The 20,204-nt window shown below is 31.3% G+C and overlaps 3 protein-coding genes across 3 annotated transcripts; 2 read left to right on the top strand and 1 right to left on the bottom strand.

The window, feature by feature from the left end:
- LOC104727928 (serine/threonine-protein kinase STY8-like) lies at positions 65-2,514 on the top strand. The gene is made up of 11 exons (XM_019232273.1): positions 65-176; positions 294-389; positions 485-570; positions 655-775; positions 865-944; positions 1,044-1,106; positions 1,196-1,302; positions 1,406-1,491; positions 1,589-1,710; positions 1,825-1,936; positions 2,062-2,514. Exons 2-11 carry the CDS (start codon positions 303-305, stop codon positions 2,158-2,160), a joined length of 963 nt encoding a protein of 320 aa, XP_019087818.1. The 5' UTR covers positions 65-176; positions 294-302; the 3' UTR covers positions 2,161-2,514.
- LOC104727927 (floral homeotic protein AGAMOUS) lies at positions 12,084-17,519 on the top strand. Its single transcript, XM_010446982.1, has 9 exons — positions 12,084-12,219; positions 12,831-13,068; positions 16,165-16,246; positions 16,341-16,402; positions 16,495-16,594; positions 16,718-16,759; positions 16,838-16,879; positions 17,021-17,211; positions 17,308-17,519. The coding sequence occupies exons 1-9, from the start codon at positions 12,084-12,086 to the stop codon at positions 17,309-17,311; spliced, it is 897 nt and encodes a 298-aa protein (XP_010445284.1). The 3' UTR covers positions 17,312-17,519.
- Positions 17,956-19,824, bottom strand: LOC104723166 (GDSL esterase/lipase At4g18970-like). Its single transcript, XM_010441485.2, has 5 exons — positions 19,395-19,824; positions 19,150-19,274; positions 18,811-19,056; positions 18,446-18,701; positions 17,956-18,346 (listed from the first exon to the last, which is right to left on the bottom strand). Exons 1-5 carry the CDS (start codon positions 19,624-19,626, stop codon positions 18,123-18,125), a joined length of 1,083 nt encoding a protein of 360 aa, XP_010439787.1. The 5' UTR covers positions 19,627-19,824; the 3' UTR covers positions 17,956-18,122.

The following is a 20,204-nucleotide window of genomic DNA, read 5'->3' as shown; positions in this document are numbered from 1 at the left end:
TTTTTTTTTTTTTTTTTTTTTTTGCTATCTGGTTTTTGTTGAGTAATGATGATGGATAGAGATAGATGATGATGTTATCTTAATGCATATTTTGAAAACAGCCTCTTGCAGATGCAATATTTTACAAAAACATTGATGTAATCAAGATTCTTGAGATACATGGAGCTAAGCATCCGGTAAGAATCTAGCTCAATATGATGTTTGTTTGTAATTATCGCTGTAATAGCCATTGGAAGATTGGGTTTTTGTTTTTTTTTTGTTCTGATTATTGTTAACACATTTGTATATTTCAGGTTGCTCCAATGCACGTGAGGACTCCTCCTGAAGTCCCTGAGTATGAAATCAATCCTAATGAGCTTGATTTCACTCAAAGCAAAGAGATAACAAAGGTAAAAAAAATACATGTCCTTGTCTATGATGGTTCGTTTCATTGATGTGTGTTCCAATTCCTTTTAGTCTAAAGGTATGAAGCTTCTTGTTTTAGGGAACTTACTGTATGGCAATGTGGCGTGGCATTCAAGTTGCGGTGAAAAAGCTCGATGATGAAGTTTTGAGCGATGATGATCAAGTGTAAGTGAATGATTCTTGTAAGAGGGTAATAAGGTTGTAGATTCCAATTCCTTACCATAATCTTGTTGTGTATTGTGTGCGCAGGAGGAAATTTCACGATGAGCTTGCATTGCTCCAAAGGCTTAGGCATCCAAACATTGTGCAGTTTCTTGGTGCTGTTACTCAAAGTAATCCTATGATGATTGTGACTGAATACTTGCCCAGGGTACTGCCTTTTTCTGCTAAATTTTAGATATTTTTTTTCTTTTTCTCTTAGTTTCTCGAAACGATCTCATTATATATTATATACTTCAGGGAGATTTGCGTGAATTGCTAAAAAGAAAAGGACAATTGAAACCAGCTAATGCTGTTAGATATGCCCTTGATATTGCAAGGTATGTGATTTAAAGCAATATATGCAAGCGCCTTCTTCATATTTTATAAATGTTCTGTTTGATTCTTTTGTAACTCTTTATCTGTTTAAAACTATATAGGGGAATGAGCTATCTTCACGAGATCAAAGGTGACCCAATAATCCACCGTGATCTTGAACCTTCGTGAGTTCACACTATCCATATCAGCGCGTTTTTTCTTGATCACAAGCTCTTCTATTCTCTGACAATTGTAAAACTATATATGCTTGCAGAAACATTTTACGGGATGATACAGGGCATCTGAAAGTTGCAGACTTTGGAGTAAGTAAGCTTGTTACTGTTAAAGAAGACAAGCCTTTCACATGTCAAGACACTTCTTGTAAGTATTAGTTACTGTAAATTTGGGAGTTTTAATTCTTGATCTGTTTGGTCAAGAATCTTGATTACTGGATATGTTATGATAAATGTTATCCACATTTTAGGTCGATATATTGCCCCAGAGGTTTTCACTAGTGAAGAATACGATACAAAAGCTGATGTTTTCTCATTTGCATTGATTGTTCAAGAGGTTAGTAAAATACACAAATCTTCTCAGTTTTCTTCTCTTCGGTTTGCTTTTTTACCTGTTCCTCTGTCATTGATTTCTTTACATGTCGGATATATAGATGATCGAAGGCTGTATGCCGTTTGCTGAAAAGGATGACAGTGAAGCTTCTGATGCTTATGCTGGAAAAGCCCGGCCATTATTTAAAGCTCCATCAAAGCAGTACCCACATGGTCTTAAAACGTGAGTCTTCTTTCTTCTCTCTTTCACCAAGAAACTGTATAATACTTATGAACATCATTGATTGGTTTGGTTTATTAACCGGTTGGGCTCGATCCGATTATTTAATATCTATAGGTTGATAGAAGAATGCTGGCATGAGAAACCTGCAAAACGACCAACTTTCAGAGAGATCATTAAACGGCTAGAGTCCATTCTTCACCACATGGGTCACAAGCGACAATGGAGGGTCTGTTTCTCCAACTCTCTACAGAACACACATATCATTGAGTTTGTTTGTTGGCTTCTCTGTTTTGTTTGACTGTCTCTCTGATCTGTTTTCTTCTCTTACATGTTTTTTTTTTCTTTTCTCAGATGAGGCCATTGACATGCTTTCAGAACTTCGAGCACAAGAAGAAACATAATTGGGATTTGAGCAGCCATGACGGCTCATCATCCGGTTCACATTTGTGATTCTTTAAAGAAACGATTCTTTTACATTCCTTCCGGTTTAGTTTGGTTTTCCCCCAAAGCAACCGAAATTGACTTTTGTGATTTGTCTTCTCACTGAAGAGTTTGACCAAAGAAAAAGAAAAAAAAAGATGTACACTGACGAACTCAAGATTCAAGAAAAGTTTTCGTGTGGACAAATACTGCATTCTCATTGTAGTATAAAAATATTGTTGTAAGATTTATGATTTCAATCTCAATATCTGCTGTTGTAATCAAAATTTATTGTAAGATTCATGACTACAAAGTCCATCTATGATCCCTAACTTCGAAATGTAAGCATAGCTCTTGCAATGTTAAAGTTTAATAGTTAGCTTCTTGTTGCCTACCGTCCATATACCGACCAATACTATAGTCCCAAATAATATTTGTTCTAGTTGCCAGCAATATATTCTCAGCAGTTTGGTTATAATTGCACTTTCAAAATCTGAAAGCTAGATATGTTTTTGCCATGTTTCTTTAACTGGAGCACTTGAAACTTCAACTTGCTGCAAAATCACTTTGGTATTTATTTTTCTTAACACCATTTTTTTCTTTCCAAGCAATTTTCTTCTATATAAGATATATTTCATTACATCAAATGTTTTTATCTATCTTAACATTTTTGGAGTACATTTTTATGTCATCCTCTCTTATCTTTGTATCCAAACAAGTCCCAAACTAAAATCTCTACAATCCTTACAACCAAACACAATCATTTCCTTATATGCTAATATTAATTTCCTAAAATCTATCTACCTAATTTAAATCAATATGTTAGATTAAAATATAATTCTCCTTTCACTTTTATTTAATATTATATATAATTATTTGAATTACTATTTAATACATAATATTAATAAAATTTTAGATTTTTTTCAGCATATGATATGATTTAAATTTTTATAAACGGATATATATTTTAAAAATTGTTTTAGGATTTTTGTGACCAAAAAAATATATTCTAATATAGATTATTTTACATTTGAGTTATTTTAATATATAATGAATATTTACACTTAATTCCTATTTTAGTTGAAACGAGAAACCATATTGAAGATATGGTATAATATTCGGGTTATAACAAAAGCCAATAAAATCCATAATAATTATCAATATACAAGCATATTTGTTAACATGGATAAACACACAAATACACATTCATAACGATTTCAATCACAAAATCCGGTTTTGGTAAGATATTTTTAAATAAAGAAAAGAATTAAGCGGTTTTAGTACTAAACATTGAACAATTCTTGGGTTCACTCCTAAGGTGAACCTTTTGTTCACTTCTCTTAAATTAAACCAATGAGAATGTAACATGTCATAATACATTTAAGAACTTATTTATTCACCTCTTTATAAAATAAGGAAACAAAATCTGTATATATTATTATAAAATGAAAAATTCAAACCGCTCTTTTATAAACCCAAACCGATATATAATTTTGTTTTAATTATAAAATTTTAACTCTAACCACTTCATTTGTAAACCCAAACTGACATATAATTTCGGTTTAATTATAATTTCTAAACCCTAACCACTTCATTTGTAAACCCAAACCGACATATAATTTCGTTTTAATTATAAAATCTAAACCCTAACCACTTCATTTGTAAACCCAAACCGACATATAATTTCGTTTTAATTATAAAATCTAAACCCTAACCACTTCATTTGTAAACCCAAACCGACATATAATTTCGTTTTAATTATAAAATCTAAACCCTAACCACTTTATTTGTAAACCTAAACCGACATATATTTTCGTTTTAATTGTAAAATCTAAACTCTAATCATCTTATTTGTAAACCCAAACCGACACACAATTTCGTTCTAATTGTAAAACCTAAACCAAGCCAATATATAACTTTCCTTAATTAAAAGTATAAAGAATTTGTTTCCTTAATTTGTTTTGCTTTTTTAATTTAATTTTGATTTAACTTTTAAATAAAATAATGTATATAAGATTCTGATTGGTTGAAAATAAGGAAGTGAACAACAAGGTTCACCCTGGGGCTGAACCTAAGTATTTTCTCTAAACATTAATCATGAAATCGTAGTTCAGTAAAGATTTCTCCTATTTCTTAGCTAAAGATCGAGAAAATATGGAAACATAAAATTTGCTAGACTAACATTCCTTATCTAAATGTGTTAGGCTTGCTCACCAATTTTCTCTCGATTTGCAATCATACCTAACTGGCATCATCAAAGATCTCTATAAAAAGCCTGTTAATAGAAGGTAGAAAAATCATCTGAGCAAACACAATTTACTTATAGCAATCCATAATAAACTTTAAGATTTCAATGGCTGCCTCATTTTCTTACCTAAGAGATTGGTGTTAGCGCAAGTGATTTGTGTTAGCCGATGAAAAAGCAGATCTCTGTCAACACTTTATTTCTGTTTTCTCATGTATACATATATCATTATATGTTATGTATCAGTTAACTACTAATAGCACTTCTTGCTTTCTTAAAAACTTAGAATTTTTTAGGTTTTTTTATAATTATTTATTCTCAACGAAGAGGCAAGATTGGAACACCAACAACTAATGTGGTGTTTAAACATGTCTTTCGGAATCTGGAGAGCAAAGATGTTGAGTAAACATATTTCCACTTATATATTATCCAGATCGTATACATATTTCTACTTAAAACTTATCCGTACGTTGAGTTTGTACAAAAAAGTAGAAGTAAGAGAATATTCGACGATTTCTTAATTAACTATGTCTTTGTCAACCAAACTTCATCTTATTTAACTCTTTCATCCATTTTATGTTAATAATAAAGTTAGATTATTGAACTTTTACAAAAACTAATAACGTGATTTTTTTTGTTTTTGGGCAAAACGTTACAAAATCGATTGAGATATCTATTTCAGTATCAACCTCTTATTCACATAATCGAAGAGATAAAATTTTAAAAATCAATCTATTTTACATCCAGAACAAAATATTGATTTTACCTCGGCTCGACTCTCTTTGTTTGTTATGTATCATTACAAAATATTGTTTGTTAACAAAAATCAATCGAAGTAAAATCATTTTGTGATTCCGATTGTTCCAAGGTGTACTCGGCTCTCTTTGTTTGGACAAATGAAGAGTTTTCAATTATAATACTCTATATTATCATATTTTTATATTGTTAATTCTCTTTCATTAAGTTTTTCTCCTTCCCTTTAAAAAAAAAAATAAAAATACTTTTAATAAACAACTATTTGCTTACTTCATGGTAATTTCGTATTAAAGGATATACAAAAAAACTCTTCAAATTAAAACATAACCTAACATTAGTCCTTCACATACTATTATTTTCAAATTACTAACAATTATGAAAAATTATGAAAAAAACATATTTATCTGCCAAACTCAAACAAAATTATATACTACAGCTAAACAATTGTAATTAAAAATTTATTTAAATACCGCTATATCTTTTAATTATACCAGATATAATAGTTTTATTAAAACTTAAAATATTATAAACATTCAAAATTACAAAAATGTGTAAAATATCATCTGGGTGATATAATGGGACGGATTTGGATCAACATTCATATAATTTTAAATAATTTAATTTGGTACTACCACACAGATAAATAATTTTGTCTCATGATATCGTACTCTTTTTATAAGTAAGACTCACATACATTTAATAAAATATACTGTTAATTATTACAAAACACCAATGTATATATATATATATATACAATAACACTGTAATATTTATATTAAACCCCAATCTACTTCAAATACGAATTTATAAAAATTAGATATAATAATGAAATGAAAAACGTAAAAATTGTCCCGTGGTGTACCACGGAGTAAATCTTAGTTTGTTGTTAAAATAATTAAAAAGATTTACCTATCTAAGCTGCCTAAGAGCAAGTTCAACAGTGGTTTTTAAGGAGTTTTTAAGAGATGCTTAAGATTAAAAATAAATCAAAATACATGATAAATGTTAAAATCGATTCTAAGTTAAGCATTTTTAGAATCCTTTAGGATCTCATATGTGTCGGTCCGTCATTGGTTGGTGAAATTAACAAAAGAAAAAAAAAATCGACCGAAACTTTTTTCTCCTCTCTCTTTCATTTCTTTCGAGCCGATAATCGGTGAATTTTTGTCTTAACCCTCAATCCGTTGAATTGAGAGAGTCCGTTGAATTGATAAAAGAGATGAGTCGGAAATAGGTTCCTCAATTGCAAACACCAAATCGGGAAGTAAAGAAATCGATGAGTTTGGTTCAAGGACACTCCAATCTTGTCCCCATGGTATGCATATCTCTGATTTGAAGTATACATCTTTAATATCTTCTGAATTAAGAGTAGATATTAGAAAATTAGAGTTTTCTGATTTATGAATTGATTAGTAAAATTAGGATTCTTTCGATTGGGTATTTATTTTAGCAAAATTAGTGTTTACAACTGTTAGTAGCTTGTGAATTTGATGATTTGAGGGTTCAATGAATTTTAGCAAAATTAGTGTTTAGGATTAGGTCTTCTTACTTCTCTCTCCTTTGTTTCCTCTGTTTGTATACATTCAATGCTTAACATATGAAGCAATGATTCAACAGATGAAACCTGCTCTCCTTGCACTTGAACTACTTCTTCATTCAAACGATGAAGAAGTCGTAAAAAATGCTTGCTTGGCACTGTGACATCTCTAATGGTTCTGAAGATGCTATCCAAAGTTTGACTGAGGCTGATTTTGTCTCAAAACTAGTTCAATTTCTCAAGTTAGTACTTCTCAGAACATATTTAAACCCTTTGTGACATGTTTGGTTGCTGATGGCTGATCAATTTTTTGTTTTTGCAGACACCCTTCTCCAGCGGTGCTTGTTCATGCACTTCGTAACAAAGCCTGCTTGTTGGGTGATTTCAAACATCATTGTAGGCACTGTAGAACAAATTCAGGTGACTAGCTTTTGTTTCTACTTTTGCTATACATCCTTTGTCTTTTCCTATCACTACATCATTTGGATGGTAGTTCATTGACTGAGATTTGATTTTAGTAAGGATGCTAGTATTCTCCTGGGGTTTTATTGATTTTACTTTACTCTTAGTTAACATTTTAGTAAGGATGCTAGTATTGTGTGGCAGAGACCTGAAATGAAGAGAAAATGTAGGATTTGGTTGCCTAAGCAGCTCGCATCAATGTCCGTGTGTTCATGTGGCGTCTAGTGAGATTTATTGGGTGTATAAAATTTTGACCAATGAACAAGCTTTGGTTTTGTTTCTGATTAGAGGTTTTGTTGATAACGAACCTCATTTAGGACCACTAGGAATGAGATAAAAGAAGGGCTTTTGTAATCAGTCTTCTTCGTTTATTTCTCCAATTCTAAGTTTTAAGAATTTTTCTTGTTGTTGTAATTGTTATGGTAGATGAATAAAGCTTGGGTGGGTCTTGAGAAAGCGTCAGATGGAAACTTCTTGTCCAATGTCGGATCTAAGCTCCAAGTAATAATAACTATCTCCACTTCAGATTTTCTTTTGTTGCCCATCTTGTTTCATGAATATTGTACCTACCCTTTTCTCTTNATGTGGCGTCTAGTGAGATTTATTGGGTGTATAAAATTTTGACCAATGAACAAGCTTTGGTTTTGTTTCTGATTAGAGGTTTTGTTGATAACGAACCTCATTTAGGACCACTAGGAATGAGATAAAAGAAGGGCTTTTGTAATCAGTCTTCTTCGTTTATTTCTCCAATTCTAAGTTTTAAGAATTTTTCTTGTTGTTGTAATTGTTATGGTAGATGAATAAAGCTTGGGTGGGTCTTGAGAAAGCGTCAGATGGAAGCTTCTTGTCCAATGCCGGATCTAAGCTCCAAGTAATAATAACTATCTCCACTTCAGATTTTCTTTTGTTGCCCATCTTGTTTCATGAATATTGTATCTACCTTTTTCTCTTGCATTTTGATAAACAGAGTATGCAACATTTTTGTGGATCCTCTTGTCCAGAATGTGTTGATATCTCAGCCAGATCAGGATTGGCCAATGCACAAGATGAGGGTGAGAGGTTAGAGTTTCTGACATCAGAATGGTAGATCTCTTGAGTTTCTGACATCAGAGTTCCATTTTCTGAACTGATTTCAGAAGTTTGAAATATGTTTGGACTGTTTAGGAATCCAAAATTAAAATCTACCATTAGAGCATGCCATTTTACAGATTTTTTAAAATGTTTTTAAGTTAATTATTTTCAATATTATAATTACAAACATGCTTAAATACTTTTTTTTGGCACCCAACCGTGAACATGCTCTAACACACCTTTGGTTCTTGTCATAGGATCTCATACTATCATGTGAGTGTTACTTTTTCTATCAAAGGCTTACCCTAAAATGTGAATTTTACAAAATCACATGAAATTTCATGTCTATCACAAAAGAATATATACACAAATGAAAAATATGAAAACGCACAGATATAATATATACATTTCTTAGAGGGTCCCGACAACAGGCTCTTGATCTGGAAACTGTATTAACTTATATTCAATTATAGCTCTCATGGGCCACATATTTTCGTGGCTTTGCAAATTACCATAGGTCATTAAGATTAATTTCGTGATGGACGAATTTGATTTTAGTAAAAGTTAACTTTTACACCCTGAGGATATTTTCATCTAAAATTTATATTGATCAATAACTATAAGACAAATTCTTGACGATTCCACATTTTTAGTAATCATCTATAGGTTTAAAATGTGGAATGTTTAAAGTTACTCGAAATCTATTTAATTATGACGATTTTATGTAATTACCGGCTATTTTGGAAAATCTCAAATGGTTCGAAATATTATTTGGATCTAACTACTAACCACATCATCTACTAATTTTGGGATGAAATTTACATAGTATACAACTTCAAAGGGAGAGAGAATTCTTTTGTTCTAGAATTCTTTTTTCTTTCTGAACTGCTTCAGCAGGTTATGTTTAATGTATCCTTTTCTTTTCTTTTTCTAAAGACGAAGGAAGAAAAATTAGGGAGCAAAAGAATATGCATTATATATGATTAGGTCGTTCCATAAGTGATCCCTTCTACAACACAAAATGTTTTTATTTTTTTCTCCTCCATATAATTAGTAATTTTAATCATTCTTACGTAGGAACGTATCTAGTCAACATATGTCTTTGTGACTTTGTAGTTAGTACACATTTTCTACGGTGTTTACTTACACACTGATTTTGTATATTAAAAAGCTTTAAAAAAAAAAAAAAGTCACGTACATGTGGATCCACCGTAGAAATTAGAATTAACGTATATTATTGTCTTCGAAATTCCTGCCTTTACCGTATTTATACGTTTAGTTAAGTAAAACACCATTGAACCGTTAATCAATTACCAGCAGCCCGGTAAATAATTCAGCTAGCGAGTCACATATTTTCGTTAAAAAACAATACTCAAAAGTGATCAAAAATATGGTAGAAAAGCAACCTTCGATTGTGGTCCATCATGGAAGATACGAGAAGATTTTATGGTTTTTAAAAACCCACTTCGACCATGAAAGCTTGACCCAAAGCAATTGAGTTGTTTCTTTTATAAATGACCTAATCAATTTCTCTACATAATAAGTACATCATACATATGACGTTAGGGAAATCTAATTATGTACTAATTTGTAAAATATACTAATATAAAATCAAATATTAAATCTTGCTAAGTTGAGATAGTGTACTTTAATTAAATAATTTCTTCCTAAACCAAATATTAAATCTTGCTAATAAATACACTATTAGAGAAGGTGTAAATCCTAGTTTTAAGCTGAATAGTTTTTTTCTAATTGCAAGAAAATAAAAGTAAAAAAAAATAAAGCACATTGCAAGTGGGTGTATATAGTTAAAGGGCACGTAAATATAAATAAATATGGATTGTATGTATAGGATCTCTTATCTCTATCAAATTACCCTAAATGGGTTCATAAAGATGGAGATCAAAGACTACACATCACATGCTACTATCCCTCTTCTCTTGGCATAACCATACTCCATTTATACATTATGCCCCTCAATTATTCAACATATATTGAAAATGAATAATTAAACAAAAACTTTTTAAAAAAAATCTACAGCTTTTTTTCTACCACATAAATGAAACGATATTTTCTTTGGCAAATATTTATCAATTTTAGGGAAATTATTTGGACACAGTTCAATCGTCTACGTATAAGTTGTTACCCGCCTATGTATAAATCATATAGTTCCACAAAGCAAAATACAAAGAGATGTGGTTTTTTTTTTTTTTAAAGAGATGTGATTTAGACGAGAGGGTAACAAAAGTCAAAAAGGAAAACGTAAAAGAGAGAGAGATTAAAAAGTAGTTGGAGATGAGAGAAAAGTCTGGTTACCTCCTAATTGAGTCAGAAGCATTACACTTAGATAACTTTCCAAATTAAGCCCTACGTCTTGTCCAGCCCCATTAAAGTACGGTTCATCTCCCTATTTCCCCTATAAACCCTAAAACCCTATTTATCTTATTAATTTATCTTTCTTTTTTTATTTTTATATGTCAATATCACAACTAGTAAACATCATCAACTTCAAATCTCACTAGCTAACACAGAAATAGCATGCTAATTTTCTTCACTATCTGAGTAATTTTCTCCTTTTACATCTTCAATTCTATATTTTCCACTTTTTTTAAAAAAAGAGAGATAAATATCTATTGCTTATGATTAGTTTACCCATAAATAACTGTACATTTTTCTTTTATATGTTACTATATAAACACTATCAGTTCCTCTATGTAAAAATAATTTTCATCCCATATAATTACAATATTCTCATCAAAATTCGAAATTTGTAATCTTCTGTTGTAATCAAAATTCATTTGCTAATGTACATTTCTCGCAGAATAATATAAAGTATATCATAATTTACAGCAACATCTGTTTATAAATAAATATATATGAATTCCGTAATTAGTGAAACAAACTTCCCTGCAAAATATGTCACTTAGAATTTCAAAACAATTCACAAAAGAAAAGGGAGTAGCGCTGAATTATTTTCCTCTTTAAGAAGATCAAGATTTAGTAAAAACTAAAAACAAAGAAGAAGGCCGATATTTGTTGTAAACAAAAAAAAATGTACTGAGATTTTACCTAAAGATTTTAGTGCCTTCAAAAACTTTCACATGAAAAGGAAAGACAAGTAATGGTAAGTAGAGTCTGCATCTCATGAGTGATTGCCCAACTTGAACCCTCTTTTCATTTAGACTTTTGTGAAAGACCACACAAGAACTACCCACCAATAAAACTCTTCATATATTTTTTCTCCATTTCTAAAAATATATATTCATTTCTACAGTTTCTCAATTTGGGGGATGTCCTTAATAAGTGTATATTTACGAAAAAGTCTGGATGTATGGTGGGTGTTATTTATGGTAATTAACTCTCTATTTATTAATAACATCTTTCATGTGATTTAATTTCAAAAAAGCTGCTATACTCATCCTTTGTTGAACCTTTAGATTACTCTATGTCAATCACTTTTATAACCTAACATATGTCTAAATGTACTGAAAGAAACAAAACAGTTTAGTAAATTATACTCATATGTATAACCAAGTACAAACCTTTTGTCAATACTCAAATTAAATCAACTTTCACCTCAGAACAATATAACATGTGTATGTTCCAAAATAAGTTTATATATATATATATATAGAATTACTTTTTAGAAGAAAAAAAATACACGTATATCATTCTATCTAGTAAAGAAGAAACACATACTTATCTAATAGATTCGATTCATAAAACTATGCTTTAGTGAGTAAGAAAACAAGTAAACAACACAAATTGACATGACACTATATGGATGTAAAAAGTGGTAAAGAAAATGGTGATAAATATGTATTTTTGTGAAATTTTTTTTTTAAAAAAGAAATAAAAACAAAATATATGATTCCTTTATAAATGTGTATATACTCATCTCTTCACCAGCACAACCTTACCTTCCATTTTCTGCAACTTCTCCAAATCTCATACTTTCCAGAAAATCATTTTCCCAAGAAAAATAACACTTTCCTCTTTGTTCTTCTCCCCCCAACAGGTCAGTCTGATATTTTCTTGTTCCCCAATCCTTTCAAACATTATCTTCTTCATCATATTACTTTGCTTCACTTCTTTTGGTCCTATAAAACCAAATCTATGTTCTTCTTTTTAGTTTCCTTTTTTTTTTTTTTTTCTGTTTTAATTAGTTTGATTCTTTTTATGTTTATTTAGAGAGAAACAAGATTTAAAATTTCTCTGATCATCTTTATTAGCTCTTTATAACTTTTCTTTTTTTCACAGTCTAGATTTATTTTTTCTTTAGAATTCAAAAAGATTTGGTCTTATAGTTTTAATTTGTTTAACCATATATACTTTATTTGTTCCAAAAAAAAAAAAAACAGCAACAGAATCCATGGTTAACTCTTGTTAGGAGGATATGAATGTAAGATCAAAACTAGTTTTTGAACTTTCTAATTATTTTTGTTTAAGATATATATGTGTCGGCAAGTTAGAGAATTAAATCTTTATAATAATTCAAGAGATTAAGAAAACATGAAGAATCTTGAGTCTTTTCAAGAAAATCATTTGATGGGTCTTTTTGGAATCTTGTAACTGTAGATTAATCAATTTATTTGCCCTAACAATTTTTTTGTTGGCTTTTTGGAGCAGCAATCACGGCGTACCAACCAGAGCTAGGAGGAGGAGACTCCTCTCCCTTGAGGAAGTCTGGGAGAGGGAAGATCGAAATCAAACGGATCGAGAACACAACGAATCGCCAAGTCACTTTTTGCAAACGTAGGAATGGTTTGCTCAAGAAAGCTTACGAGCTCTCTGTTCTTTGTGATGTTGAAGTCGCACTCATCGTCTTCTCTAGCCGTGGTCGTCTCTATGAGTACTCTAACAACAGGTTTCTTCTTATTCTTGTCCTCTGTTCTTAATTAATATATTATTAGTTATTTTTAAATTCTGATTTAATTTAATTAATTAGGGTTTAATTTCTTTGTATATGTTAAAGCATAAATCTTTACTAGGGTTTTTTTGGATCTTAATTCTCTGCTAGATTTGATTCTATTCTTCTCCTATATATGATTTTAAATCCTCTTGTGGGTAGAATTATTTTTCACTTTTTTTCCTTGATATATATTCCACACATAAATATAAACACACTAATATTTGTGGGAATTTTGTTGTATATATATATATATATATATGTTTATTTTAATTGCTTTGTAGGTTTTTAGTAGTTATGAATTTGTAACAATTATCTAGATCTATAAATTCTTGTTATATATATGAAGTGAGGAAAATGGTAGAAAGTTAAAAGGAGATATGAGTGAAAGTTAGACAATAAATGAAAAGAAATAAGAAACAATCATTTTTTTTTTCTAATGTTGGAGTTTTAGATTCAGTTTTGTAGAACTAAGATTCACTTTGTTGGGTTTTCTTTCTTCACTCATTTCTGTTATATATATATATATAAATATAATATTATAAGTTTCTATTTTCCCTACTAACAAGTACTTGAAGATTTAGATATATTAATAGATATGGTGTTGTAATAGGTAAAATCTTGATTTTTATGACATAAAAGTAAGTTTTGGGGGAAAACAAATTGGTAGAGAGAAGTAAGGACTATGAGGTCATATCTTCTGTTTTGTGATCATCTTTCCTCCCATCCTCCATTGTTGTTAATGTCTGTGTCTCTCTTTTTCTTCTTCTCTTTCTCTCACTTTCCATTCTTATCTCTCTGATTACTTAATTTCTCTCTCATGAATTATCATATCATATCTATATTTGATATAGTTTTGATACAACACATCCATGTGATGGTAAGTGAGAGTGAATAAGGTGAACTAGATTTTTGGTTTTTCAGGAAATTGAACTTATGAGTGATAGAAATAATGGAACGTACATGTAGCTAGGACAATATGATTATGAGGTTTTTTTTTTTTTTTTATCTTTGGTTTTCTTGTGAATGTAAGAATTTAAGAGTCATTTTATAGTTTTGGAAATACGTATATGAGGTACAGGATTAGTTAGAAGTGGTCATAGCTCATTTACTTATCTTTGAAACATTCAAAGTAGGTTCTCATCTTCAAGTAATAAAGATTTGGAACTCAATTGGGATTTTTTGTTTTTAAATAATTTCAAATGGTAATTAAGAAAATAATTAGCTCCTGGGAGGGTCCTTCATTTACCTTAAAATTACTCTTAAAAACAATCAAACTCAATTTGAATTACATTACTCAAACTAGTAATCTCTATTTCCACGCGCAATTTCCAGTATTTATTATTTAGAGACCCACGTGATTTCTTTCTTCTCTCCATTAGAAACATAAAACATGTCCAAATTAAATGGTGCTTTGATTTATCTTTCTTTTTCTCTTAATCGCTTACAGTTGTCAACTCATGTCCTGAAATATATAATTCCCATGTCCAAAACAAGAAAAAGCTAACAACGACTTCAAAATCACCCAATCAACTTTAATTTTGCATTTAAATATCCACTGGGTACTTCAATTAAAGAAAATCAGAATCTCGTTTCTTATTTGATTTTTTAAGAAGTTTTTTTTTTGAATTTTTTTAGAGGTTGGGAATGGGATTGAGCACACAAGATTAGGTTTTGGTGTATGTATGTAAGATTTGTTGTCTTTGTTACAGAATCTTTGATCACGTCATCACTCAGATATTATCTCTTTTATTTTTTATTTTCACTTATATTTACTATTTTTTTATAAAGTTATGTTAGTTTCAGTTTCTTGACTTCTGACAAGAAAGGTTTATGTCATAATGAATTAATTTGGAACCTATTTTTATAAATTCAAAAGATTGTCATCATATTACTACTTTTGACCATTTAATATTAGATTTCATATTTGGTCAATACCCAAATGTTCATATTATGTGTGTAATATAAACAGAGACAAATTATAAGGATACTAAATTTTCATATTTCTATAAAGTAATCACTGAGTAAATATAGATTTGGTATATAAGTAGAGCATTGGAATTGCTTCAACATCTTTGGCGTAGATAGATCTATGCAATTTCTCTTTCTTTAAAAAATTATCACTTTTTTTCTTCTTCTAGAGAGAGAATAATGTTAGGGATTTTTTTTCTTCTCATTTTCTCTCTCATTATGGGCAGAGAGAAGAAAGTGAGATTTTTGGTACGGATCCAATAGATTAAGAGTTTGTTCTGCCTTCTACGATCTCATAATGGACGGTCGTGATCTCTCTCCATCGAAGATTTGAGAGTTGAGACATCAAAGTCTATAACATGTCATCGTAACGTATTTGTGTGTGTATATATGTATGTATGTACAAAGTACATCTATATGCAGAAAACTCAGGAAAAGAAAGAAGAAATAGTTAGAATAGTGATTTGAATTATATTCCAAATTAGGAAAGTATGGAACGTTGTGATGTTACTGGGACAAGTCATTATAGTTACATCCATCACGTTTAAATTAATCCAGTGGTTAAAATTTTGAAGACTATCAAATGTATGTTGGGTTTACCAATGTCTTAATGGGGTTTTTAACACATGTCACATGTCTAAAACCCTAGACATTTCAGACCAATCATGTCACTCTAATTTTGCCAGCATGGCCAGTTTGCAGCCAATCACTAGCTCGATGGATTTAAGGTTTCAGATAGGAATATATATTATTTATTTAGGGTTCCTTTTTATTTCATAAAATGTTTCTTTATTTGTTTTACAACTTTTTAGTTATATTTTTATTAACAGTTTTAATTGTTTTCTTTTACTGTACATTTATCTTCACATCATGTGTCACATTAAGTTGCATTTTTTCTGACTCAAAAGAACCAATGTTTGCTTTTAAGGTTTCGTACTAGAGTTACTTAACTGTGCAAGTGGTCGATTTGACTCTTATAATTATATTTGTTGTTTTTTCATAATGTAGATTTAAGTTAAGTTTTACTGGTAATTTATACTTCTAATTTACCTATTAATTCTTTTTTTCTTTTAATTCTTGCAGTGTAAAAGGGACAATAGAGAGGTACAAGAAGGCAATATCGGATAATTCTAACACCGGATCGGTGGCAGAAATTAATGCACAGGTAAGTTAATTCTACTACACGGATGCTGTTAATATATGTGTTGTGTGTGGGTATATATACTAATATGACAACATTTGTTCATACTTTTTTGAAGTATTATCAACAAGAATCGGCCAAATTGCGTCAACAAATTATCAGCATACAAAACTCCAACAGGTTAAATATTATGCTAATAACTTGAATTTTTTTGATTAAATATTCGTTATTTAAATTATTGATATAATGATATATTTTGATAATTCAACTAGGCAATTGATGGGTGAGACGATAGGTTCAATGTCTCCCAAAGAGCTCAGGAATTTGGAAGGCAGATTAGAGAGAAGTATTACCCGAATCCGTTCCAAGAAGGTTATTATATTTTTTTTTTATTAAATGCTTCAACATCAAATTAATTCCTATGAAAACTATCTATTTCTATATATACATTGTTGCTATGTTTATAAAGTTTTTCTTTATTTGTGAATTTTATAGAATGAGCTCTTATTCTCGGAAATCGACTACATGCAGAAGAGAGTAAGAAATAAAAAAATTCTAATTCAGATGCTACATATGGTTAATGTTTATTTTACTCATTTGCAATAGTTTGTTCAGGAAAGTGATTTGCATAACGATAACCAGCTTCTTCGTGCAAAGGTAAAAAGTATACATTAGATCCATTTCCTATATTTCTCCCCATTAATTGATTTTTGTTATTAATTATATTATAAAATGACGAAAGTACTAATCAAACAAATAATTTATGATATGTTTTTTTTTTGTAATGTGTGTATATAGATAGCTGAGAATGAGAGGAACCATCCGAGCATAAGTCTGATGCCAGGAGGATCTAACTACGAGCAGCTTATGCCACCGCCTCAAACACAACCGTTTGATTCACGGAATTATTTCCAAGTCGCGGCATTGCAACCTAACAATCACCATTACTCATCTGCTGGTCGCCAAGACCAAACCGCTCTTCAGTTAGTGTAAGATAACAAAATCTTGCTCTTCATTTTATCCATTTTGTGTACACTTTCTACGTAAGGTGAGTCTGATTAGTATTATTTATTTTGTTTTTGCAGGTAATATTGGCTGAAAGAAATGGGGGAGTGAATTAAAAAACCAGAACTGGGTTGAGCAATATAAAAAGCTAATGCATGTTATCATATATATATATATATTTCATGAATGTTGTATCGATGATTTCTATACTTATTTGAATTGCTTCTGTTGATGTGAAATATTAATATCTTAAAGACAATGTCATTAATGGTGCTTACTTTGTTTAAAGACATCTACATATGTGTATAAGTGTCTTATTAATTACTTCAACTGTTGAACCTAATTACCAATTCCATGCCCCTTTTAATGAGTTGCTTATAATAAAACATATCTCAATATGAAAATAGTTAAATTTTATAATCAGTTACATTAGGATATTCTCTGATCATCTAGAAATTGGGCTGAGCTCCATCCTCTTTCCCCAGTGTGGTATGGTACAGGCCCGGTCCAACAAAATTTTTGCAAAGGAAAAGTTACACTTTGGTTCTTTCTATGTCAAGAAACAGTTATTAACCAAAAGGTCCAAACTAAACCATTTGCTGCACTTCCAAGCTTCCTCTTATCCAAAATTCTCCATATAATTCAACTTGAGCATCTTCTTAGATCCACTTACTAGATACATGATTGCACGTTTTAAAGATTTAATAGATTGTAATTAGAGAATGAGAGATCCAAAAGAGTTTATCAGTTTAATCATCTATTTAAAATAAACAGCAACTTCATATATTAACTCCACAAAAAAACATAACATTTCTTCTGCAACAAAAAAGATTAAATCTTCCTTCTCTCTTTCTCTGTGTGTGTTTGTGTGGAGGGAATATTTGGACGAGAGAGGCTAGAGCATAGCAAGCTGCTGGATATCATAAGGATGAGCATCAGAAGCAGATTCTCTCTGAAAAGATCGACCACCGATGACAACATTCGCTGCTTCTCCTGGATGAAACGCGTCCCAGAACACAAACTCGTCTCTGTTCAGACATGGAGCTTGACCTGGAAGACAAGTTATCTGTCCATTGTTCCTCCCAACTCCACAACATCCCGCGTTTGTCACCCTAAAACCTGAACCCATTATCAACAAGTCGTCAGATGAAACTATTGACAAAACTTTCAGTTTTTACATTTTTTGGTCTTGAGTTGTTTAAGAAGTGACTCTTTTACCATAGCGAGCAGGATTGGCTACCATTTCTTGGAAAATACCATAAGCATTAATGTAGGTGAACTTGGCGTCTGGTGTGTTTTGGTTGAAATGGTCGACCAGAGACACGAGCTTGCTGTTAAAGATTCTGTTTGCAGAATTGATCCTTTCGTCACAAGTTCTTCCATCTCTACTGTTCTGAGCCAGCTCATTTGGGCTGCATCCTATTGCTCCGATACCAATCAGCGCAAACTTCCTCGCTCCGTTGTTATACAATATCTACTCATCCATACCAAAGAAACATAGATTCATATCAAACGCTCTGTATCATTCAAAAGGATTAAGAAACAGAGAAAACAGAGGAATATAGCAACGAAAATGAACGGACCCGGAGTTGCTGAGTGTAGCGGTTGATGAGGTCATTGGCAAAGGAATCAGGGGAGTACTGGTTTCCGGTTGAGTAATAAACAGGCATAAAATAGTTATTGAGATAGTCGTTACTTCCTAACCCAATCGAGTAGATGCATTTACTTAGGTAATTAGCAGCTTCATTCTCGTCTCCGAGTAGGTTCACCACTTGTGACACAGTGTTTACATGATTAGCTACTTGTCCTGCAAATGTTATTCTAGCTCCCTGAACCAAAAATGTATAAACAGATTTATGTTTCCTAGTCAAATAAAGTCAAGTCTAAAGGAGATATGTCATCAAACTAAAATTGAGTATTACCAACTGACGACCAGTTTCTTCTCGGATTCCGGCAGCTGCAGAAGCGTAGTTTACTCCTCTCAGAATGTCGTCTCCCCTTGCTTGGGAATACGGTGTAATGTAGTCATCGAAACCAAGAAGCTCGGCTTTTTAGATTTCCCGACAGAGGAAAACAGAGAAAAAGTTTGTTGTTCTGTTTTGTTCAGTTGCATGTTTCGGATCAAAGAACATAAATAACAAAGGAAAGGTGATGTTTATAAGATTACTGATGACATCGACGGTGGTTTTGCCGTTGGAGAATCGGCCGGTTGGACCGAACTGGAAGTCTATACCGTAAGGGAAGTAATCAGCTCTTGCTAAAGAAGTAAGCCGATTGTTGTTTCCACTATCAACCAAAGAGTCACCAAATATGAAGTAACACGGGGCTATTGGATCACACATAGCTATGTTCATAGCCATAGCAATAGCCATTATCATAATTACCTTCATCATCATCATTACACAACCTCTAGCTATCTCTCTCTGAAAACCTCCTTATCCGATTAAGAGAGACAACGTGAAGAAGAGGAGAGAGAGATTGGCTTGAGAACGTGAGGAATGTAAATGGATGTATATAATTAAAGGTCAGAAGAATATGGAGGGAATGGACAAAAGAACCAAAAAAAAATGTTTTGATCTTTAAGACAGTTGAAGAAGCATTAATGTCACGCGGTGATAATGTTTATGTGTAGTAACGAGTGAAAGAGACTCTTTCAAAGAGTTGATAATAATACTCTTGTCTCTTGCAGTATTGGGAACAAATCTGATCATTCTGTTAATATAGTTGCCAGAAAAAGTCAAGAACTTTGTCTTCAGAGGGAACCATATGTTCGAAATAATCACATCCATAATTGGACATTTGAAAGATTAGAGATTTAAAACAAAGATGAGGTGGAGACAACGACTGAGTTACCCTTTTAGCTTATTTTACTACTGCGCCAAGAGAAGAGACAATAGTTTGGTTTTGTAATAGATGGCAAATTGTTAACAAATCAAGAAATGTTAGGGGCCACTTGCATAATCTTGATCATGTGTCA

This window comes from Camelina sativa, chromosome 11 (genome assembly GCF_000633955.1).
Source record: "Camelina sativa cultivar DH55 chromosome 11, Cs, whole genome shotgun sequence".
Taxonomy (NCBI): domain Eukaryota; kingdom Viridiplantae; phylum Streptophyta; class Magnoliopsida; order Brassicales; family Brassicaceae; genus Camelina; species Camelina sativa.
The sequence above is the reverse complement of the archived record's forward strand: the minus strand, read 5'-3'. Positions and strand labels throughout refer to the sequence as shown.